General features: G+C 33.2%; 1 protein-coding gene across 4 annotated transcripts in view; it reads left to right on the top strand.

Annotated features, from left to right (window-relative positions):
• Nucleotides 1-25,366, top strand: part of SPAG16 (sperm associated antigen 16) — a 1,146,423-nt gene that overhangs the window by 147,252 nt on the left and 973,805 nt on the right. For all 4 annotated transcript variants that reach the window (XM_031958103.1, XM_031958102.1, XM_031958104.1 and 1 more), the window contains exon 10: nucleotides 24,343-24,470. In XM_031958103.1, the coding sequence (XP_031813963.1) occupies nucleotides 24,343-24,470 (128 nt within the window). The remainder of the gene's footprint in view (nucleotides 1-24,342; nucleotides 24,471-25,366) is intronic.

The following is a 25,366-nucleotide window of genomic DNA, read 5'->3' as shown; positions in this document are numbered from 1 at the left end:
TTTGAAATGGTTAGGTTATGTTTTATATTAAGTTTTTCAGAGTCTTTTTCCCCTCCCAAATACTGGCTTTCTTTTTCATAGGAAACTGCTTTCTTAACCAATGTTGTCTTATTTTGTCATGTTCTTCTGCTTATGAAAATCTATTACTGTTGACTAAAATATTTTATTAGCCTTTTTGTCTAGCTTTGTTCTGGTGGTTTTTTCAATTAAATTTCACAGAAATAATTAACATCAGAGTATATGTCTTTCATTTTACCTCCTTTTTTTGAAATCAACATTTTGTTCAAATGAGTTGATATGATTTTGTTTTGTGTACACAGAATCAACCTCAACTTTTATCTTTTAGTATTTTAGAGGGTGCTAAGATTCACATTATTTCTGACCATCTAAAATATTACTTTAAGAACTTCATTCTAAATTGAATATTATTGTCTGATGACTGATGAGATAATACACCCCCAGAAGAACTTAATCGTATCAATATTGACATTTTTTCTACTAAAGAAACTAGATCGCACCAAGAAGTTGCTTTCTTGGCAACTGCTCTGGTTTAGAGTTGGTTTCATTGGGTACCTAGAATTAATAAGCAATATAATTTCATAGAAACACTCGATCTTCTTACCTTTTGGAATTCTTGATAAACATAGGCAGTCATTGTCATCTTATGCATCAACATCTATAGCAGAGAATGACAGCAGAAAAAAATGAAGAATTTGTTAATATCCTTTAAACCAAATCAACATATAAACTGATACCCAATGACATTGGTGTAAAAATAGTTAATAATGTAATGTTAGAAAAAGTTAAGAAATTCAGTTTGGAATTAAGGAATAGAAATAGCCACAGAAGCTGTAAGACATTCAGAAGCCTCACGTCTATACATCATAAATACTTTTAAAAACATGTCAGAAATTCCAATGGACTTATAGTAAATGTCATCCTCATCCAGAGAGAGAACAATGGGGGCTCAAATAAGGACTGAAGCATACTATTTTCATCTTTTTGTTGTTATTGTTTTTTCATTCTTATGGTTTTTCCCTTTTGATTTTTCTTTCACAACCTGACAAATATAGAAATATGTTTAAAATGATTGTACATGTATAATCTATATCAGATTGGGGATTTCTGTCTTGGGGAGGGAGAAGGTAAAGGAGGAGGAGAAAAAATTTGGAATTCTTAATCTTACAAAAATGAATGTAGAAGACTATCTTTACAAATAATTGTAAAAATAATATATTGTTGAGAAAGCAAAGAATGTCAGAAAGTAACAGACTTGAAAAATATTGAGCAAAATCACAAAAAAAATGGAATTTTCATAAACTTAGACAGGTAGTAACTTGGTTGCTGATATTTTTGTCGTTTTAGAATCATCTATGAACTGGTAAGAACAGAGGTGAAATTTGACAACAAAATAGAAAAAAATGGTATATATGCATATTCAAAATGCATAAATGTATATATGCATGTGCATAAAATTTGAATAATATAAACATAAAAACAGGTCCATTAAAACATTTTATATAAGCTTGAAAGAATTGAAAACTACTTAAATTTATGAAATCCTAGGTATCTTGGAACAATTGTTCCAAGATAAATTGAGGTCATGAAGCTAGGTTTATATATATATATATATATATATATATATATATATATATATATATATAATAGAATTTCATAAAATACTGTACTAGAAGTTAAATACCCTAGTTGGAAATTTCAGGGTGGACAGGTCTTTGGATGATTCTAGGAACTAGGCATTTTGTACCTAATTATTGAATACAGATAAATATGAATTAACTCAGAAATAAACTACTGCCATCAACTCCTTTTAGCTGTGCAAGGCTAGCTCAACTTTGACCAATATGCTAGTGATTTTTCAGGCTGAACAAAATAAGGAACATTCCTGGTACATCTAAAGCAACTATGCTTTGATATTATAGTCCAGAAAGATAGAATCACTCATGGCAACAAGTCATTAGCAAGAGATGATTGAGTCCTTAACTGTGTTGACACTGTGTTTGTAATACATTGATTGAAATTGTTTTTTGTGATAATTATTGCGCAATCAGATTTTTTTTTCCTTACCTCTCAACTTATTATTTTTGTTCTATTTTCCTCTCACACCATATTATGGAGAAATGTAAAAAAGTTATACAAAACTAGTTCTTATTTATGCAATAAGATTTGCTTACATTACTGCCTAACAATTCTTAATAGAATAAAAATGTAAATTTTTAAAGTTTTAAAATTATATTACAATTATTAATTTTATTAGAATGAGAGTAAAGACAAAATAGCTGATCTAAGTGATGCTGGTTCAGTTACACAAATGCATGCTTACATTTTGGAAGCCAACTACTGGAAGATATGTTATGCAATGAATGCAACTAGACAAGTCACACAATTTGGTGATTCTTGGTTAACTAGATGTATCTTCACAATAATTCTTAGTCTCCATGACTTCAAAATACAATAATTGTTTTGTATTTAGTGAAAATAATAGTTTTTGAGACAAAATCTAAAATGCATCTAATTTTTTATTTTGTTTTAGTTTGCAACTATTGAATTGACTGATCAATAGAATTTTTGTAAATTAGTTTTCTAATAAAATTTTCAAACTTGACTTTCCAAAGTAAAATTATTTTTTCCTTTTCCCCATGAATATTTGGGTATTTTATTCTATCTTTCTTTTAATAAACTCATTCTCCTCCCCCAAAAGATTTTAGAACATTTATAATTTATATTTTTCTCTTGGAATTAAGTTCAGATACCTGTGTCCCCTGAAACAGTTGGTAAAATAAGGCTGTATTTTATACATACACATGTGCAATGAATAAATACTGTATGGGTAACCTTATAACCTTTTTGAATTCTATTTCAATTTGGATTAGCATCTGCTTAGCCTCCTGGGGAGGATGTGAGCCACTAGGATGGCTTCCAATGAAGTATAAGAATCAGCAGCCCAGCTGTAGACTCTGTCCCGTGCCAGTAAGAGGAAGTGAGCCAGCTGGCTGCCCTCTGAAATTTTCAGAGTGAAACCACTAAGCATTTCTTGACTTGAGAGAAAAAAAATTGTTATAGAAAAAAATTGTTTGCAGTACTTATTCCATTTCTCAGTGACTATCACTTTTGAGGTCTAAAGACCATAAAGTTGCCATCATGATGAGAGATTCCTGTTTATTTGTTCTGGGGGAAAGTTAGGAAACCATTAGAGCATTCCAATAGATATTTACTGAAATGTCAAACCTTTGTTTTTAGAAATTGAATTTTCCTAGGGATTCCCAAAGCTGCCAATCATTAGATCCAATCTGGCCCATCATGGATTCTCTGTATTATGGATGTCTTATTCTAATCAAAAGCTAGACTGCACTATGCCCTCTTGAATTTTCTCTTTTTTGGACCCAGAATTTTACCTTCTTCATAACTGAGTTAGTCTCCTACTTAGGGGAAGTTGGGTTAGGTAGATGACCGGTAGTATTTGAAGAGACATTGGTGGCCCAGTGGATACAACACTGGGCTTGGAGTCAGGAGTTCAAATACAGCTTTAGACCCTTTCTATCTATCTGTGTGATCCTGTGATTGCCTGACAAAATGACATATATGGCCAATTAGTTAATATGCTATATTAATACTTCTTAGGTCCTCATTCAGATCCTTGATCTGAATGTGTTCAGTCAGTCCATATTAAGTTAGGAGGACCAGAGAAGAGAAGTAAGTCTGGTATGACAGAATAAAGGTCTTTTAGAGACATCTTTAATAACAGCAAGAAAAATGATATCTATTCTGTCTAAAAAAAGACTGAGAAATTTAAAAAGTCTACTGAGGGTGTAGTAACCTAGAATAATGAATGATGTCCTTATACAAAGGTAACTCACTTCTAAAACTTATTGTTCTGACCCTAACTCTCTGAGTTTGTTTCTTCATCTATAAAATGGGCTGATGCCTGCCATCCCTATCTCCTAGGGTCATTAGGATCATCAAATAAAATTGTGTTGGGAATGTTCTTTGTAAACTTAATTTTATTTTTGTTCATTTTTTTCAGTCATGCCCAACTCTGAGTTTTCTTGGCAAAGATACTGGAATAGTTTGCCATTTCCTTCTTCAGCTCATATTATAGATGAGGAAATTAAGGCAAACAGTATGAAATGACATAGTGAGGGTCACCTGGCTATAAGTGTCAGAGACTAGGTTAAATCTCAGGAAAATGAGCCTTCTAGACTCTAAGTAGCACTCTATGTTCCTCATTGCCCATGTTGTAAGCTTAGGGTGCTATGTGTCAGCTATTATTATTTATAACAATAGGTTAGATTGTTTAATATATTCTGTTTAATAAAGTTAGAGCAATGAACTTTAGAAAGTATTACATAGATATGGTAAAAATTAAAAAAAAAAACTTTTAATATGTGAGGGCTAAATTTCAGTGTTTCTCTCCTCCCTTACAGAGTACTTTCCCCCTGTATAGTCTTCTCACTAACAGAAACAGGAACTCTTGAAGATAGATACATTGTAAAGTCCTTTAGAAATCGGGGATTTTTGAATGAACCTATTTTACTGCAAGTAAACAAAGAGTGTTTCTGCAGTAATTATTCACACGGTCATTAATTAATCTTAGCAAGCATTCAGAGAGTTCTGCAGTGGAGTGGAGTGGTCTCATTGAAGCCTAATGACTACCAGTGGCAGCAGAATTTATCCAAATAATTCATTCCACTTTCTTCTTCTTGTTCCTTAGCTGTAAGAGAGAGATACTAGTAGCAACTATCTCCTGGATTGCTTATGAGAGTGAACTGACATCATATTTGTAAATCACTCAGCACAGTGTATGACATACAGTAGCTATATAAATTCTATTGTGGTTGTGGTTGTGGTTGTGGTTTCTGTCACTTCCTCTCCAAAAAAAAAAAAAAAAAATCAAACTATATTCTGTAAAGCAAAAGCACAGTGAGATACATAATTGCTAATGCCACATTTCTTGTTGGAAAAACAAAAGTATTACTTCTATTTACCTCTAGACTTTTTTTCCTTTTGAATGAATCCTAAAGTGTTTCCTTGGATACTTTCTTATTTACAGGAAAAGCCTTAATAAGTGTTTGTAATGATGATAATGCGGTGTAAAGATTGAAATAAGAATATAACGAACTATCCCACTCTATATGCAGTTTAAATATTTTATTCATACTTTTAAAAGTATTTCGTTAATAATTATAGGGATGATTCAGTATGTTCCATTTATCCAGACAACTCAGTCTTAAACAATAAGATTTTATGTATTTTAGTTAAAAGTGTCTTAGGGTATGCTTTATGAAATGCTTTTAAATAGTGGAATTTTAATTGTGGACCTTATTTTTAACTCCCATTATTAACAATCAACAATTACTACATAATAATCTCTCCATCTTTGGAAAGATGATGGAACATAAAATCAAACAAGGAAAATGCTTATTTTTCTTTCAGTAAAGAAAATAAGGACACTTAAAATTTTATTGATGAAAGGATCTGTATATTTGTTTGCTCACAAGCAAATTTAAAGGTGGGTTTATTCACATTTCTTCCTCCGAAGACATATCATAATTATTTGATGAACAATAGTTCATTTAGTATTTATCATGAATTGACTTTTATTGTTAGATGTTATTCATGTTTGTTTCTCCTGCTCTAGTATACATTCCTTGAATGTAGAAAATATTCTTATTACTTCTCAGTGCCTTGTATGTAGTAAATATTCAAAAAAACACTTACTGATTGATTAACTGATTTCAGTATAATTTGTATTAATATAAAATAAATTTTGAATTTTAGTGGGATGAATTTTGTTTAAAATGATTTTTTATGTTTTTAATATTTCAAATGTAAGTTGTCATTTTAAAATTCCATACTATTATGGATTATAGGTAAATATGGATTGTGGGTGAATGTGTTCACCCAACCTATTCAGTGACCAGACTGATGAAGAATACCATTGGGTTTTTTTCTTAATTCCTTAATGTCGGTCAGTTTTTGTTATGATAATAATTCAAATGTATTGAAATAATTAAAAATGATATTTCCAAATTATAATATTACATTATAATAAAATAAAAAAGATTATGCATGTTCCTAATAACATTTAGTCTATAATAATTCCAATTTATATTTTGGATCATTCTCCAAATTGAGATGTTTTAGCCCCCTGCTACCTTCTGTACTGAAATTTTTATTTAAATGAAGATGCAAGTACAATTAAAATGAATCAGTTGATAACATTGACTGTAGACAATAACTTACCTTATCACATTGACTTACATTTCATTAATCATAGTATTAATTTTATAGGTAATTAGGCTTTTTTGTTATGGGTTAAGCACTATAGAAGGTCAAATTTACTTAGAAAATGAGTTGAGAGTGATGGATAGGAAGGAGTTAAGGCACTTCTCTGTTAGCTACAAAATATTTTTTGGAAGAACAATAGACTGTTAATTTGGGAAGTAGGGACAGCCAATCAAGGGAAATAGTGAAACATTAACCACCATGTTATAAGAGGGATCTGGCATCTTTAAACAGGATGGAGGTTGACATTGGGCAGGGAAGTGATACATCCAGGGTTGTTTTCAACCAGCTTGTCTCTTTGATGTCTTTAGGCTAAGATGGTAAATTTTGAGTTCACAATGATTCAATGGTTGGTTGCTTGGAGAACTTGATACATTATTATACCAGTTTGATGAATGGAACTTCTGGGTCTATCTTCACTAAATGCATCAGGACAACACTAGGATGCTGAAGAGGGCCAGTTATTTTTTGGGAGGGGCATGGCAATAATCTTGTTTGGGTGAGGGGGTCTTATTTAGCCACAATGTATTAAAAGGACTAAAGGAAGCTGTCTATTTCATCTTACATAAAAAGTTGCTATACAAGATTTATGGAAAGATTTGGAGAAGAATCTCTGAGAATGAAAAGGCATGACAGTGTTGCACTTCACCAGTGAAGGAAGCCCTTCATAGATCTATCTAATTAGTTGATTATCAATATATTCTGATAAAATGTCTTTTAAAAAATTATGAAAATATGAAGCTGGAAAATAAAGCTGTGCTTTTTCTAGATAAGGGAATACTAGATACATTAAATTCACCTATTCCTAATCCCTTGACCCCAAACATAAGAATACATGTTAGCCATTAAATTCAACATCCCTAAATCACAAAATTTATTCATATCATCTCCTAGGTTAACAGTATCTTTATGTCAAACTTGAATGATGTGTTGTAATCCTTTTTTCTTAGTGAATGTGCTGTTAATTGAATTAGTATCATCCAAGAAGTAAAAGAGTAAATAAAATATTGGTTGCATATTTATGTATTTTAATAGGAAGTTTTTTAATTTTTTTTAAATGGGCTTCACGCTGATATCCATATTGCAAGAAAGAGTGACTCGGGTGGAGCTCCTAGACTTGACCCTAAGGTCTGGGTCTGTAGTGTTGTAAAGATGAATGTTGTTCAAGGTAGCTCAAAAGGATGGTGCTAGATTAGTTGGGAGTCCTACATCTATTGCTAGTCTCTACCTTGGCAGCACTGGGGACTATGGTGACAAACATGAGATTTGGCACAGTTCCAAGTTTTCACAAAGTGCTGAGTACTTTGTGTGAGCAAATCCCAGGGAGATGGTTGGAGAAGCAGGATCTAGACTTAAGTGTAGATGACTATTTTGTATGTAGATTTATAATACTATTATTATGGGACTGGTTCTGTTGTTTCCCTGGCACTTTGGAAGAATTGGTAAGGGCATAGGAGTGATTGAGAAAACAAATGAGCAAGGGCTCATTTGATACTTTGTGCACAGTAAACCTACTTGGGACAGATGACATGGCATTTTCTACCCTTCATTGTGAGGAAAAACTTAAAAATAGCAGTGGGGTATGGGAACAGTCATTCTAAACTGTAAAGTGGGAAAGTTTCTTCCTGGGTGGCCCTTCTGGTTGGTGTGCTTCTTTAATGTTTGATGTTTTGGCATCTTGAGAGTACCTTGCAAGGAAAGTGGCTGCACTTGGACCTTGAAGGATCATAAATGGCCAAAATAAGATGACCAAGTTCTGTAGTCCAGATGTGTAGGTCTGACCTGAAATCTTGTTTTTATTTCACGGTTTAGAGTATTGAATTAACTTTTTGGTAAAATTGAAAAACAAATCAGCAATCTACTTATATAGTAGGAGGTGATGATGGAGACAGGGACGTTTCAAGACAGGCTATATGCTGACCATATGATGGAGGTATAGCTTGGTAGCCCCCCCAAAAAAATCCCTTTTGAGGTAAAGGTAGAGATTGAGAGGATACAGATAGGAAGAAGCTATAGTCCTGGGCAGAGAAGATTGAGGTTCAGTTGAAAAAATATAAGAGGTAGGGGTTGCTTAAACATCAATCTTCTGATCTGACTGCATAATTTATGTCCTGAATTTCTCCAAGCAATAGGTAGGTAGAGATAGTCTAGCTTTCCAGCCAAGCAGGGTTAGGTTCAAAGAATGCAATAAAGTTTTCCCGATGTCGCCATAATTGAATAAAATTTTCTCACAAGACAAGAATTGGACTAGACTCCTAATTGGATAGATAAGGAACTGAGCTAGATTCAGAATTGTCACAAGATGGGGTCAGTGTGGTTCCCTTAAATTCCCAATTTCCTCAGATATAAAGGATAAAGAACAAGCCTTAGAGTCAGAACTAATTAACAAGTTGGTCATGTGGTTCTGGGCAGATCACTTAACATATCAATGTGCCAGGCAAGTCTTTAAGCCTATAAAATGACAAGCAAACATTGATCTTGCTTTGGTGGAAGGAGTTTTCTACTTAGGAATTTCCTATACCAATGAAATCACAGGTCTGGAGGGAAAAAAGTTACATTAGTTTTTCTGGCTTCCATATAATACTATTGACTGTTAATGTTCATTTATGTTCAAAGAACTCAAAATGTCATTTTTAAATTTTACATGAATGATCTAATTGTCATTTCATAATCCTATATTGATGGCATTGATTTTTTAAAATAACTTTTTATTGAAAGAACCCATGCCAGGGTAATTTTTTACAACATTATCCCTTGCACTCACTTCTGTTCCGATTTTTCCCCTCCCTCCCTTCACCCCCTCCCCGAGATGGCAAGCAGCCCTGTACATGTTAAATATGTCATAGTATATCCTAGATACAGAAGGTAGAAATAACTCGGAAAGAAAAACAAAAATGCAAACAGTTTACATTCATTTCCCAGTGTTCTTTCTTTGGGTGCAGCTGCTTCTGTCCATGATAGCATTGATTTTTAAAATTTAGTATATCAGCATATTGTAAGGAAGAGGAAATGACTCAAAAAGAACAATCAAGGCTTTCATTGACTTTGGGACACAGATTTATCAAAGATAGTCTCTAGTGTTGAAAAGCCACCAAAAACTTTGACATTTAAACTGCACAAATTGCCATGTAGTACATGGAGGTTTTTTTTTTAAGAAACAAAACTTACTCACACAAAGTAAAAGACATTATTTCCAACTACTTAGAGCTTTGTAATCCTATGTGCCTCCTCTGTCCTACTCCAAACTCTGTGAGTTTTTGCATAAGCAGTATTATTAGCAGCAACATTCAACTATCAACAGGGATATGACATTCTTTCTCCATTTATGTGCTGATTGAGAATAGTCCTAGTGTCAGAGAGAAGCTGACACATTTCTTTATGACTCCTGACTGTAGCTGCCATATCAAAGCCTGATGGCTCAGCTATCACATTTTTCTCTGTGTGATAACAAAACAAAATGTTGCACTTCCCATTTATTCCTATTACATTTCATCTTTATAGATTTGCCACATGGTTTCTTTCCCATTTTTACCATCCACAGCAATAGCTATTGCATTTTGCTTTGAGTTGTCTGAAAGTTGTACAAACATGCTGTCTGTGTCTTTGCCAGTCATTGATAATAAGTGCTGAACTTAATGGCAAAAAGAACCCACTCTCTGTAACATTCTTCTAGAAACTTCATCAGGGATGACACTGATACATTAATCAGTCATTAATTGCTACTCTTTGGGTCTACTTGTTCAACCACTTTTTAATTGATCTAATTTTTCTGTTGTCTAGTATACATCTCTCCATTTTGTTGACAATTCTATGATGTTATTCTCTATTAAAAGTCTCACTGAAACTAGATTTGCCATTTATTTCTATGCTATTTCTCTGATTTTGCTATCTGACTGATTTGTAGATTTCTTTGATTTCTGAAACATCATTATTTTATTCTGAGATGACTGACTCTATCTGAAAAAACCTTCAAAATTTCCATTTCAGATTTTTGCCTTCCTTAATTCTACTGAATCCTTTTCCCACATCAACTACATAGCATTACTATCATGGCCTGGATGACATCCCAAGATTTAGTTCTGCTTCTACAACCTGTAATTTGATGCTCCCAGTCTCTGGCCAGTTTCCTTATTATCACTTCTAATTGTTGTCACATATAGAGCATGCTTTCTATAGCTCTTCAGTCTTCTAATTACTTAACTTCTTTTGCTTCCTGCTATTTAGACTTATTTTGGCTTCATGGATTCCTTCCTTCCCTTAAGCCTCATTTATTATCCTCCTTAATCACTGATTAAGCATTTCCTCAGTCAAATTGAGATCTGCTAAAGAATTTAGTTTAAAAAGGTCGAGGTGTCCTACTGCATCTAGTTCTGATGTATATCTTGTCACTGGACCCAGATGTCTTTGGAGGAGAAAGTGAGGCTAGTGAGTTTGCACAGTAAATCTAACTCACCTGTCCTAGTTTCACCTTCCTGATATCATGATCCTCTTTGAAACCAAAGGACAAGCAGCAACAACAATAACATAATAAGCAGATACTTTAATGACCTCTCCACTTTGACTTTCTTCCTCTTTTACATTCTGCAGTGTCACCTTGTACACCTCCAACACGATTTGGATCATTGTCATTATTTGTATTCTCTTTCTGTTGGCCTCTTAACACTAGCGAAAGAAAACTGTTTTTTAACCATATACCATGGGGCCAATTAGAAGTTCATTCTTTGAAATTCATCTGGTTCTTTTGCTGTTGTAGGGAGGGAAGAAAAGGGGGAAAGGAGAAAAATTTGGAATTTAAAATCTTATAAGAATGAATATTGAAAACTATCTTTACCTGTAATTGGAAAAAAAAATACTATTTGCAAAAAAGCATCTTGTTTATCATATATACTCTCATACTTAGGCTTTCTATATCTACTCAAACCCCATTCCAACTCCTTTTACCCACAGAAAATAACTTCACTTAATATTTTGTAGGAAAAAATGAGTCCATTTCCAATGAAATCTATCTTTAATTTTTCCCTTATTCACTTGAATACATATCTTTGTATCTTTTACTATCCTTCCTTTCTTCTCACTACTCCTTGAAGAAGATAAACCTCTGTTTCTCCCTAAATTTAGTATCCTTTGATTGAAGAAGGAACTGACTCTTCTACTTCCCAGACAATAGCTCATTAGATTTCATGGCACAAATGGATGTTGCAATGACTACATAAATACAATCAAATGATAAAAGAGATAGGTACTTAATGAAGATTTACTTTGATGTGGACTTTGAGAGAAATGTCTAGCTCAGTATAAAAATACAAATCTATTAAAATTATATATGTGTGTATTTTATACATATATATATATATGAGTATGAGTTTGTTATAATTTGCATCAATTATGCAAAATTATCAATTTGCATATAAGAAGATTCCAACATATAAGCATTCCTGAAAATGGGATAACATAGATTACCATTCCTATACCTACTTTACAAACAGAAAATATAGCAATAGATTCCAGATGCCCAAGAACTGGGTTAATACCTTTAATAATTAATATTATTAATAGGTGTTAAACCATTTCATATCTACTGAAGAAAGGTAGGAGTTTAGGACCATAGAACTAGGATTGCAAGGACACTTACCCAATCAAATAAGGAAATCCAAGGCACTAAACTACTTTAAACTACTTGACAAAAATGTCAGATAGAATCAGAAAAGAGATTTGAATCCAGATCTTCAGGGTACCCAAGCCAGTGTTCTTTTTCTTGGGTTACTTACCTCCCACATTAAAGGTTGCTTGAGACTTGTTCCATTAACCAAGTTTGGTGACAACATACATCGTAAGCAGGAACAGAATCTGGATGAGTCTAAGTATAATGTTTATAAATCACATGAGGAAAGCAAAACTCCCTGTGGCCAATATTGATTACTCATTGATTTTCATTATTCAGTCATGATGATAGAGATAAAAAATATTTTCTGACCCAAATAAAACAGAAATTCTGTATGTTTTTCTTTAAAAAAAAATCTTTTCATAAACCTATTCATCTCTGAGAATCTCATGTGACTGATTGACAATTGTCAGCATTCACTTAGGCAAGAGTCAAGGAAACTACTTGCTTATTTAAGTTGTGCATACAGATGAGAGGTCAGAGCTTTGCTAGTTTTTTTTTTTTTTTTCTCTTAGTGTTTTATTTGACCGCTAGTAGAACCTATGTTTCAGGGAGTCACTGGGAGAAAAGAGATAATGGAGTTAATGGGATTGAGAATCTCATGTAACTTACATTTATGTCTTATAAGATATTTCACTTTTGTAACATAAGCTTTACTTCTTTATCCCAGTAATGAGGCAATAACTACTTTACCATCATGAATATCTGGTGGTTGGAACTGTTGATATGAACTGGAGAGACTGACATTAGCATTTAATGCTATATAACTAGCAAGTACTTTTATTACATTTTGTTTATAGTTAAAAAGTCTTGAAAGATTTTTCACTAAACAGTGAAGGACATACAAAATCATTATCATGGTAACCTTTAAATGTATCTGGAGGATTTTTAGGATTATATTTCCATTATATTTTCACCAATAGTTATTACCTGGAAAGCTGGCCTGACTTCTGTTACAACTGTATGTTCCTGTATCATAGTTGACTAGTGGTAATATGTTGGTTATGATTCTCTGGAGTAGACTTAAAATTCTATAAGGAGTCAATCTTTTAGTATGTTATTATTTGTGTCAGGTAGCCAGTTTTGATTAGACCAAAGTCTTGCTTTTGACCATCACCTTTGCAGTTCATTTAGCACAGAGAAAACCATTTGTCACATTTCTATATAGTGTACCCTTAACCCTGTCCTCTGGCAAGGAGGTTTATTGGTCATAAAGACGACTAGGAAATAGAAGTGTCTGACTGAGTAGAAAGCCAGCGCTCTCTCCTGTGGCTTCAGTTTCTTGGTCTGCAGAATGAGTGAGTTAGAGTAGATGATCTCTTAGGTTCCCTTCAGTGCTGCCTTGATGATTGTACTAAGGGCAAATATAATTTAGTGTTTATTTTCCTAACACCTGGCCATCTATTTTCTTTCTTCTTAACTTTTCTTTCTTTCTTTCTTTCTTTTTCTTTCTTTCTTTCTTTTTCTTTCTTTCTTTCTTTCTTTCTTTCTTTCTTTCTTTCTTTCTTTCTTTCTTTCTTTCTTTCTTTCTTTCTTTCTTTCTTTCTCTTTCTCTCTCTCTTTCTTTCTTTCTTTCTTTCTTTCTTTCTTTCTTTCTTTCTTTCTTTCTTTCTTTCTTTCTTTCTTTCTTTCTTTTTCTTTCTTTTTACTTTTTTAAATTAAAGCTTTTTATTTACAAAACATATGCATGGGTAATTTTTCAACGTTGACCCTTGCAAAACCTTCTGTTCCAGATTTTCCCCTCCTTCCCCCCTTCCCCTCCCCTAGATGTTAGGTAATCCAAAACATGTTAAATATGTTAAAATATATGTTAAATCCAACACACACACACATATATATATGTATACATATTTATACAGTTATCTTGCTGCACAAGAAAAATTGGATCAAGAAGGAAAAAAGAAACTGAGAAGAAAACAAAATACAACCAAATAACAGAAAGAGTAAAAATGCTATGTTGTAGTCTTGGTCATCTAATTTCAAGTTTTCTTCAGCGTTCTGTTCTGCAACAGTGTTCTGATCACAGACAGTAAGATGGTTAATGGCAAGAAGTTCCTCATTAGGAGATGGTGGAGGGTAATAGACTGAACAAAATGTGAATTCAATTTGAGGGCCAAGCAGAAGTTGTTGCTCTTGACTATTAGGAAACAGCCATCATAGAGTGTGGAAAGAGATCTGAATTTGGGGTCAAATGGCCTAGAAAAGGTCAGGTCTAGCAGTTTTCTAGTTGTATGACGCTAGATAGGCCATTGAAGTTCTTGAAGCTCTGTTTCTTCAACTGTAATTAAGAGGATAGAACTAGATTATCCCTAAGGTTCCTTCCCAATTCCAGTACATAAAATAATAACAATGAAGGGTCATGAGCACATTCTGTGTCAGGAGAAGAGATGCTGATGTGGGATTCCAGAGAAAGGTGTTGCTTAGTCTTTCAGGAGATCAAATTGTGGGGGGAAGAACAGAAATTGTATATATTATTAAGCTTCCAGAAGCCAGATCAGGGGAGGAATTTTGAATGTGAGAATGATTTTGTGGCTCATCCTTTACCATTATCAACCATCCTCACCCATCTTAATGTAGATGTGGTTATGTTTTTGTATATTCCTGAACATTAATAATTATCCTAGATTTTATTTAAAAAACACATGAAAACAAGTTGCTTTTTAATATGATGGATCCAGTTTTAAAATGCAGTTTTAGGTTGTATTTTGAATTCTGAGATCCAGTGGTAATTAGTAGATAAGAGTAAATGGTGTACTTTTGCCAACAGCATCAAGCAACAGAAATTTTACAAATATATGGCCATTTGGCTCTTTAGGAGTAACATCTGACAAAGATATTAATAGCATTTGTGAGTCCCTTTAAAATTTACTGTTTAAAGTTAAGTACTCTCATGACATTTTAAAATGGAAATCTATTTTTAATAAATTCCATTTAGCTTGGTTAATTGATGTCAGTAATAAATATTTTAGTTTAATATTTAAACTTTTAAAAATATGAGTTGACAGGGAAGCAAAAAATGCAAAGAAAAATATATATTTAATCCTATTTTTCAAAATATTTCAACAAAGATAAAAAAAGCTAATGTATGGATTTTGTCTCTAGATTGGTTGTTCTTCTTTAGTATTTAGACATGAAATTTAGCAATCAGAAATTCCTCTTAGTGAATGTTACTTTTTTTTTCCTGTTCATTGTGAAGGTGTTTATTTAATTGTATTTGCAGCTGTCACTGTTTTGCTATAATGAACTGCCATGATCCTATCAATTGTGAATGTCTTATACCCTAGGGTGTTACTATGGTGCTCCCAAGTCCTATACATAGACATTGTTGTTCATTTGTTTTTTTCAGTTTTGTTGCCTCCTCCATGATTCCATTTTGGGGCTTTCTTGGCAAAAATAATGGAATGATTTGCTATTTCCTTTTTTAGCTCATTTTATAGATGAGGAAACTGAGACAAATAGGGTAAAGTGATTTGCCCAGGGTCACACAGCTGATAAATATCTGAGGACAGATTTGAACTCAGGAAGAAGAGCCTTCCTAATTCCAGGCCTAGTACTCTATCCATTGTTCCATCTAATTACCCATGTATATAATACATAAATATATCCAAAAATATATTTTCACATATATTTTAGTATCAGATAGTTATATATAAAATGTCTTATGATTTATATGAAATTCAATAAGTCATTTTAACTTCTCTGTTTAGTTGATCTTAAAATTAAAACTTTTTACCAAATTTATTTTAAATTAATCAATTTTATTTGAATGAACAAAATTATTTCAGATTCATATTTGAATGAACAAAATTTCCTAGAATTCACAGATTAATTGACATAAATTTTAATTTACTATAAAAAGTCCTTCAGTGAATCTGTGATTTTGTTGATGTTTCTTCGCTTCAGGAATACAGATTAGAATGCAGCTGTATTTGTCTATGCTGTGTGATTCTAGTCTATGTCCCTCTATAAGTTCTTCACAGGGAATACACCCTATGTGCAAGAACTTGATTCTTGTTTTTTCCTTGATATTAACCTGCCATCATTTGTTCCCTTGGTTTCATTACAAGACAGTCCTTTTTTTTATTCACTTATGTATTTCTTTGATGACATTCCTCATTCCATTTTTTCATAATTGCTTGTTTGTGATTTGTTAACCCCATTTTATAGATTAAGAAATTGAAGCCCAAGAAAATTGTGATGCCCAAATGCATATAGTCAGTAAACTTCAGTAGTAAGACTTGAACTTCAGAACCAGACTGCTCTCTTGGATTTTCCATTTTTTGGACAATTTCCAGAGAATGTCATGGCATTCCTGCCACTCACAGCCATATAAATATTCTGGAAGAATCTGAGTCTTTATTGCAAGGAGACACGCTTATTAAAATGGTTTTGCAGTTTCTGAAAGGCATTCCAGTACTTTGTCCTATCCGTACTTATTTCTGATCCCAACTCATGGTCCATTTATAATATCTGTCCAAAATATACATATACACATGTGCCTATGCTGTGCATGTGAGCATACATATACATACATGCAAATCACACACAAAGCAGTATGGAATCTCAAGGAATTTAGTCCACTAATTGCTTACCATAATTTGGATGGACTATAGCCATTCTTCATCCACTTGAAATTTCCTTTATGAAAAACTTAAGGATAAAACATATGCTTCCTGATTTGATTTTTAAAGTCCTTTTCAATCATATTTCAACTTATTCTTTCAGCCTTATTATATATTATTCTACTTCCTATGCTCTGTGGTCCAACCAAACTGCCTTTTTCTTTCTTCTGCACACATGGAACTTTATCTTCCATTTCCTGTTGTTTTATCTTTGCACAGCCTTGTAATTCATGCCTTTAATGTATTCTAAATTCCTCTCCTCTTTATAGAATCCCTTACTTCCTTCAAGAGATAGATCAAGTATCCTTTTCTTCTTAGAGTCTGTTGTGATTCCGCCCAGCTGCTAACCCTTGCCTGCCATTCAGATAATTCATATTTAATCTGTATATATTTACATATGTACTTCTTGTCTCCTCCAGTGGAATGTCAGTCCTTGTGAAGAAGGACTATTTCATACTTCGTTTTTGTAAAACCCAGACAATAGCAGAATTTCCAGCAGAGTAAAAAAAAAGAGAGAAAGTAAAAAAGTTTATTAATTGATTCTATGCCATACAAATCACTTTTAATTAAATTGTGTGTTTTTTACCTATAACATTTCTAACAAAATTCCTTGATAAATATTAAAAGAGTTGTACATTATATTCTTTCTTAAGTAATTTCTGTTTTAATCACCTTTAGCATTATTATTTTACTTTGTAAAATAATATGTAACTCAGTACTATTATAATTAACTACAAAGCTAAAGAGCCTACTTGATTAGCTTTGTCTCTTGTCTAATTACTGGTTTAAGAGGGATGATAAAAAAAAATACATGGAGTTGTAAGTGTTCACTTTAGACAAATAGAGCTTACAGTATTTTGATAAGAAGAGTAGACAAATTCCAATGAAATAGACCTTATATCCAAAAAACACAATGAAACACTAAATTTTGTGTTTTGTACGCCATCCTTTTCTAAAGTAATGACTTCAGAAGAAAAGAGATTCAAGCAAAGTATCATATACTCATGTACCTAAATTTTCAAAATATAATACAAGTTTAGAAATATGAGTCTACCATAGCTGTGTATTACATTGGCTCTGCTGCATTTTGGACATTAAATAAAGGCCAAATAAAACATATTCCTTTATGTAGCTTTTATTTTCTACACTTCAGAAAATCTAATCTTGGTAAGATTGCTCCTTACACTGATATTTGAGAGGAACATTTGTTTGCCCAAAAGTTTGTTAATCAAATATTCCATGTTTAATTATTTTCTTTGGAAATTAATTAGTATCTTTGTTTCTTTGTAATTTTCACTTTTCTACTGCCTAGCTTTTCACCATTTCAATATTCAGGACATGTGATTAAGAAAGATAAAATTTATCCTGGTTAGTTTCACTCTTTGGTGAGTTCTGGCAAAGAATTTGCCCTGGAAAAAGATTTCATCATGATTAGATAGACATGTTTGAAATATTTCTTATTTTTGTTGTCAATCTCAGCCATTATAATAATCGACTGAGTAAATTCTTTTAAAAGTAATTTTTTCATGCTATTTAATGCAACTCAAACCCATTAATACTTAATTACTTTAAAATTACAAATATTAGTCAGTTGGTTAATAAATACTTATTAAGAACCTATTTTGGACCAAACAATGAGCTAAATACTGGAGATACAAAAGAAAGCAGATTCTGTCCTCAAGTTGCTTTAATAGGGGAAGACAACAAAAAAGTAGAGAAGGAATTCAGTGTGCAGACACAGAGAAGTGTAATGTTCTTTTCTCTAAAGTATAATTGTTCTCTGGGAGCAGATTTCTCGGGGGGCTTCTGGAGGCAGCCTTTCTTTCAGTTCAGAGTAATTATCACCTCAAATTCAACCAGCTGTTAAAGTCCAGTCCTTTATTGTCTCCTCCAAAATAGCCCGGTTATCTTTCTTAGAGGCCTATCTCTCTCTTTGATTCCAAGAGTTCCTGTTGCTAGTCCTTTGTCTCTTCCAGCTTCAGCCTCTAGCTCTCTCAGAATCCAAAGCCTCTAGTCATCACAAAGATGGAAGTTGGAATGAATCTGTCTTGCCTCCGAGAGTGGGCTCCTCCTCTAGTGGGCTTGTCCTTCTGATTTGTGAATCTCCCAACTGAATCCTGACTTGTGAATCTCCCAGAGTGAATCCTGACTTGTGAATGTCCCAGAGTGCCTATCAATTCCAGTGACTCAGCACCTTGTAAGAATCATAACAGAGAAGTCAAAGGAGGTCAGCTGGTGGGAGATGAACAGGATCAAAGATAATATCAATAATAACACATTTAGAGTGTTTTGCAGTTGGAAAATTATCACAGGCAACTCTGAGCTTCCTTTTGGCTCCATTGACAATTGCTAATCCCTTTCCTCTAGTAATAAGGCTATGAGTTGTTACTTCCTTGTAGTTACACAGTGATAGAACTAGAGTGCATCAATACTTCTTCCCCATTAGATTATGAGCTTCTTGAGGGAAGGGACTAGTTTTTTTTTTTTTTTTTCCTTTCTTTAAATCCTTAGCACTTAGCACCATTCTTAGAACATAGAAAGCTCCTAATAAATTCTTGTTCACTTGACTTCAACTCAGGTCCAATAATTGTGTACCATACTGCACATATTTAAAATGACTGTCATAATAATAATTATCCTTAAAATTGATAATGCTGATAATTTTTATTATAACTATTACTAAATAAGTTTGATCTACACTATAGAAGACAGCACTTGTGTCAGGCTTTGGGATAACAAATACAAAAAGGAAAAAAGTTTCCAGTCTCAAGGAATTGGCCTTCTTCTGAAAGAATTGTACATTAGAATTAAACCAACAACCCAAGAGAATAAATGCATATCAATTAATTAATTGGAAACACATAATTATCATGAAGCTTTTCCAGCTACCTCTCATAAACATAATGTTAGAGCTAGAATTCCTCAAAAGAATCATAGATCCTCAAGTTATGTAAGGGATCTCAAAGGTGGTGATATGCAGTGAGTAACTTTACAGTAATTCCCTCCTTAGCATTCTGATAAAAGAGTATTAGAATTCACTTGAAGACCTCCATTGAAATGGAAACTATCATGTCCTAAGACACCTCAATTTAAGTTTTGACAACTCTAATTTTTACATCCTTTCTTTTGTAGTCTACATCTGTTTTTCTCTGACTTCTATGGTGACTGCTTTTACCTTCTGGAATCAAGAACACATTTGATTCTTTTTTTTTCTCCATAGAAACAAACATTCACATATTGTGTGATTCAGAGTGTAACTTGAAAAAAATTGTAGTTTAGTTCCCTTTATAAATGAGGAAACTTGAGGCCTTGAGAGAACAGGTACATTTCTGATCTTATAGTGAGAGATCTAGGAGCAGAACTCCTTACTATTTCAGATCCAATTTCCCTTTCAGAGATACTGTGCTTTCTTGAGGTTCAAGTCCTATGGAACGTGCTCCAACAAGTATTCTCTAATAACCTTAGATGTTGCCTGCTAGCATTCTTATGGTCAAATTTGTGAGCTAATCATTTGCTCCAAAAAACCATCTTTGTATTTTACTTATTTGGTAATTCTATATCACCCTAGTGTATTCCTCAGACAATTTTTCTTTCCTTTTCCAAACTGTTGACTCTCTCATGCATATTTCTCATTTATTTTCCCTTTTTTTCTTCTACCTCATTTGCCTTTTGAAGTTTTTTATAAGCACTTCCAAGAAGCCTCTCTGGGCTTGGGACCACTTTATCTCACTCTTTGAGATTTGTTCTGTGGACATTGTGTCCTCATCTGAGTTTTTTGTCTGCCCTCTCACCATAGTAACTTACTCAAGGTTCTTTTCTGTTTCTTGCTCATTTTCTTTCCTTTTCTTTTGATATTTCTTCTTTTTCTTTTTCTTTTTCTTTTCTTTTTCTTTTCTTTTTTTTTTTTTTTAACTTCTAAGGTAGAATTCTACTCTTGGGATAAAGGGAACATGACCCCAAGCTTCCTGTGTAGCTCTGAGCCTCGGCTTTGAGCACAACTCCCTCTTGTGTTTGCAAGGTTAGCTTTATCTACTCTTTCCAGGAAACAGCCTGTTTTCCCAGAGTTTCCTTCTGAGCTGGGACTGGAAGCTGCCCCCTTGCTGTGCTCCCCTGCTGAGCCAGGACTGAGAGTCTTAGTTGCTGATTTGCTGTGATTAAGACCTTCTCACTGGTGACCTGGGCAGAACACTCTTTTCATGCCAGTGAGACTGACTTTCATGAAGTTTTTTCAGTCTAATCTTGAGCTGGAGAGGGGTTTTATTCCATGAGACTCTGTTCAGAAGCTTGGTTTTATATGGTTTTCTAGGGAAACCGTCCTAATATATTCCAAATGCCATGAGAACACAGGGGCAAGACCAAATTTTTTTTTTCATCAAGTATACTTAATACTTAATATGGTCTTTTGCATAAAGCAAACACAATAAATATTTAATGAATTTAATTTTATTCACTGCTGCTACTGAAGCAATGTGACCAAACATCTAATGAGGTGATTTTACAGTTAGGCTTTTACTGAGTGGCCTTACTCAACACAAGGCTAAACACATTCTAAGCTCTGTTTTTCCATTTGAAAAAGAATAATGCAGGTTATAGAACTGAAATTGTGGATAGGTAACTGATTTAAAATATTCCTAAATATAGTCTGATAATAAATAGTGCCATGGGTTAAGCATCCCAGGATTTTGGGGCATTTTAGGATTGGTCTGAACATTATTCCTCCTCTGTATTACTGTGAGGAGTTTCTGAGCTTCTCTTTAACCCATGAAACTTGAAATAAATCCATTGTGTCATGGACAGTGAAGTTTTCTGGCATTAGTATGAACACACTTGAATTTTGAGGTCACAACCACTAATGATACATAACTATTTGTGGGGGAATTGCTGTCAGCATGAGTTGGGGGATTAGTCCGGGTCTCAGTTTGATTCCTCTCTGGATTTTTGGTTTGGACTATATCTCTAAGGTCTTTCAACTTCAAATATAACTTTGTTCCTGTGTCCATGGATGTTATGGGAAAAGGAAAGACTCTGTTAAGATCTGTTTAGTCCATTTGGGACCATTAACATGGAGTTTAGGATAACTAATTCTATGATTTGATGTCTCAGAATTTTTGCTTTTTGAATAGAAATTTACTGAAATATATGTTTTATAGTTCAGTATTGAAATCTATTGCTGACTAAAATAGTATTGTTACTGTATACCAAGATAAGATCAAAATGGGTTCATGATCTAGACATAAAGCATGATATTATAAACAAATTAAAAGAACATAGGCTAGTTTACCTCTCAGATCTATGGAGGAGGAAAGAATTTGTGCCCAAAGAAGAACTAGAGATCCTTATTGATCATTAAATAAATAATTTTGATTATATTATGTTAAAAAGGTTTTGTACAAACAAAACTAATGCAGACAAGATTTCTAATTAATTTAATTTCTAAACAATAAACTGGGAAAATATTTTAACATTCAAAGATTCTGGTAAAGGCTCATTTCTAAAATATATAAAGAATTGACTCAAATTTATAATAGTTCAAGCTATTCTCCAATTGACAAATGGTCAAAGGATATGAATAGACAATTTTCATATGAAGAAATTGAAACTATTTGTAGTCGCATGAAAAGGTGTTTTAAATCATTATTGATCAGAAAAATGCAAATTAAGACAACTCTGAGATATCACTAAAAACTGTCAGATTAGTTAAGATGACAAGAAAAGATAATGATAAAGATGTTGGAAAACTGGGATATTGATACATTATTGGTGGAACTGTGAATGGATCCAACAGTTCTGGAGAGCATTTTGGAACTATGCTCACAAAGTTATCAAACTGTGCACACTCTTTGACCCTGCAGTGTTTCTACTGGGTTTATATCCCAAAGAGATCTTAAAGGAGGGAAAGGGACCCACATGTGCAAAAATGTTTGTGGCAGCCCTTTTTGTAGTGGCAGGAAGCTGGAAACTGAGTGGATGCCCATCATTTGCAGAATGGCTGAATAAATTATGGTTTATGAATGTTACGGAATATTATTGTGCTGTCAGAAACTATATCAGCAGGATGATTTTAGAGAGGCCTGGAGAGACCTACATGAATTGATATTTTAAAAAATTATTATAGCCTTTTATTTATGAGATATATGCATGGGTAATTTTTCAGCATTGACAATTGCCAAACCTTTTGTTCCAATTTTTCCTTTCCTTCCCCTTACCCCCTCCCCCAGATGGCAGGTAGACTAATACATGCTAAATATGTTAAAGTATAAGTTAAATAAAATATATGTATATATGTCCAAACAGTTATTTTGCTGCACAAAAAGAATCGGACTTTGAAATAATGTACAATTAGCCTGTGCAGGGAATCAAAAATGCAGGTGGACAAAAATATAGGGATTGGGAATTCTATGTAGTGGTTCATACTCATTTCCCAGAGTTCTTTCGCTGGGTGTAGCTGGTTCAGTTCATTATTGTTCTATTGGAGCTGATTTGGTTCATCTCATTGTTGAAGAGAGCCACGTCCATCAGAATTGGTCATCATACAGTATTGTTGTTGAAGTATATAATGATCTCCTGGTTCTGCTCATTTCACTCAGCATCAGTTCATGTAAGTCTCTCCAGGCCTTTCTGAAATCCTCCTCTTGGTCATTTCTTACAGAACAATAATATTACATAACATTCATATACCACAATTTATTCAGCCATTCTCCAATTGATGGGCATCCACTCAGTTTCCAGTTTCTGGCCACTACAAAGAGGGCTGCCATAAACATTCTTGCACATACAGGTCCCTTTTCCTCCTTTAAGATCTCTTTGGGATATAATCCCAGTAGTAACACTGCTGGATCAAAGGGTATGCACAGTTTGATAACTTTTTGATCATAGTTCCAAACTGCTCTCCAGAATGGCTGGATGTATTCACAATTCCACCAACAGTGTATTAGTTGTTTTCCCATATCCCCTCCAACATTCCACATTATCTTGCCCTGTCATTCTAGCTAATCTGACAGGTGTGTCAGTATCTCAGAGTTGTCTTAATTTGCATTTCTCTGATTAATAATGACTTGGAACACCTTTTCATATGGCTAGAAATAGTTTCATTAAATGATGTTAAGTGAAATGAGCAGATCATTATACACAGCAACAAGATTATACGATGATCAATTCTGACGGACATGGCTCTCTTCAACAATGAGAGGATTCAAACCAGTTCCACTTGTTCAGTGATGAAGAGTGCCATCTATACCTAGAGAGAGGATTGTGGGAACTGAGTGTGGACCACAACGTAGCATTCTCACTCTCTCTGTTGTTGTTTGCTTGCATTTTGTTTTCTTTCTCAGTTTTTCTTTTCCTTCCTTCTTGATCTGATTTTTCTTGTGAAGTGAGAAAATTGTATAAATATGTATACATAAATTGGTTCTAAAATGTATTTCAACATATTTAACGTGTATTGGATTACCTGCCAGCTAAGGGAGGGAGTGGGGGAGAAGGAGGAGAAAATATGGAACAAAGGTTATACAAGGGTCAATGTTGGAAAAATTACCCATGCATATGTTTTGTAAATAAAAAGCTAAAAAAAAGGAGGATGAGCTAAAAAAATAAAATATTATTATTAAATAAGTTACTTTGGAAGCCATATGGTAGGGCCTGGAAGAGGTAAAATCAGAAGTCATTATGTAAGAATTTACTAGTAAATTGTTTAGTTTTATTTTCTGTGATTTAGCTGTTTAAAGATCTTAATTTTTTTCTCTTTGTTTCTCTTAGGATTCAGAATTTCCCATCAATATACAACCAAATCCAAATTTATATTTCTACAAAGAAAATATTTCTCCACCAAAAACTGAATACAAGTTAAGTGACATTTTTAGACTGCATGATCTTCCAGTGAACTGGTAAGAATTCTATGTATCTATTAATGATTTTTACATTTTCTTATGGAAGTTTCTGGTGATTTTTAGGGATTCATAGTGGGTGCTTGCATTTAGCCAGTTCCCAAATTGCTATTATAGCTGTAAATGAATCTACTTAGAATTGGTGATGATTTTTGAACAAAGTGGTTTAGGCACTTGATGGCAGTACAGACTAAGTGGACTCTTCTACAGATTTGTCTTAGAGGCTGTAGTTATAAGGAAGATACCATCTACAAAAGGATCCCCATAGTGTCTAAAATAAACAGAATCTCATTTTGTGCATATTACATGGATATGTCAGGCCTGCATTATATTTATATGTATATGTAAATACATACAAACATACATATACATATAAATGTGTGTATATGTATAGATACATAGCTTATGTATACAGATCTATTTTATTCAATAATTTGGTTGTTTGTCATTGCAAAATTTCCCCTCATATTAGCATTTTTTCTCTTATTTGTCTGCCTTTTTAAAATAATAATTGTAGTGAGGTAGACTCTGGGGATGATAGATGCAATGTCACTGATTAAAAAACAAAGTTTTATTATCATTTACTCACAGTTTTTGGAAGGAAAAGTTACTTATGCAATGAATCTGTATATACTTGTATAGCATGTTAAGTTTTGTACTCTTTATAGTTCTAAGGAGGAGGGTTTTTTTTTTTAAATTTTCTTTTTTAATTTGTCTGATACTATCCAAATAGATAATGTTCTCAACTGTTATTTAAATAATCTAAATTTTGGACATAAAATTCTGAATAGAACTTGGGAATCAGTTTAAGGTTAAAAAAAACAATTGTTATCATTATATGAAATTTTCTAATATGTCTTTTTATGTCACACATTTGTGTAATATATACTCACATA

This window comes from Sarcophilus harrisii, chromosome 3 (genome assembly GCF_902635505.1).
Source record: "Sarcophilus harrisii chromosome 3, mSarHar1.11, whole genome shotgun sequence".
In the NCBI taxonomy this organism is placed as follows: Eukaryota; Metazoa; Chordata; class Mammalia; order Dasyuromorphia; family Dasyuridae; genus Sarcophilus; species Sarcophilus harrisii.
The sequence above is the reverse complement of the archived record's forward strand: the minus strand, read 5'-3'. Positions and strand labels throughout refer to the sequence as shown.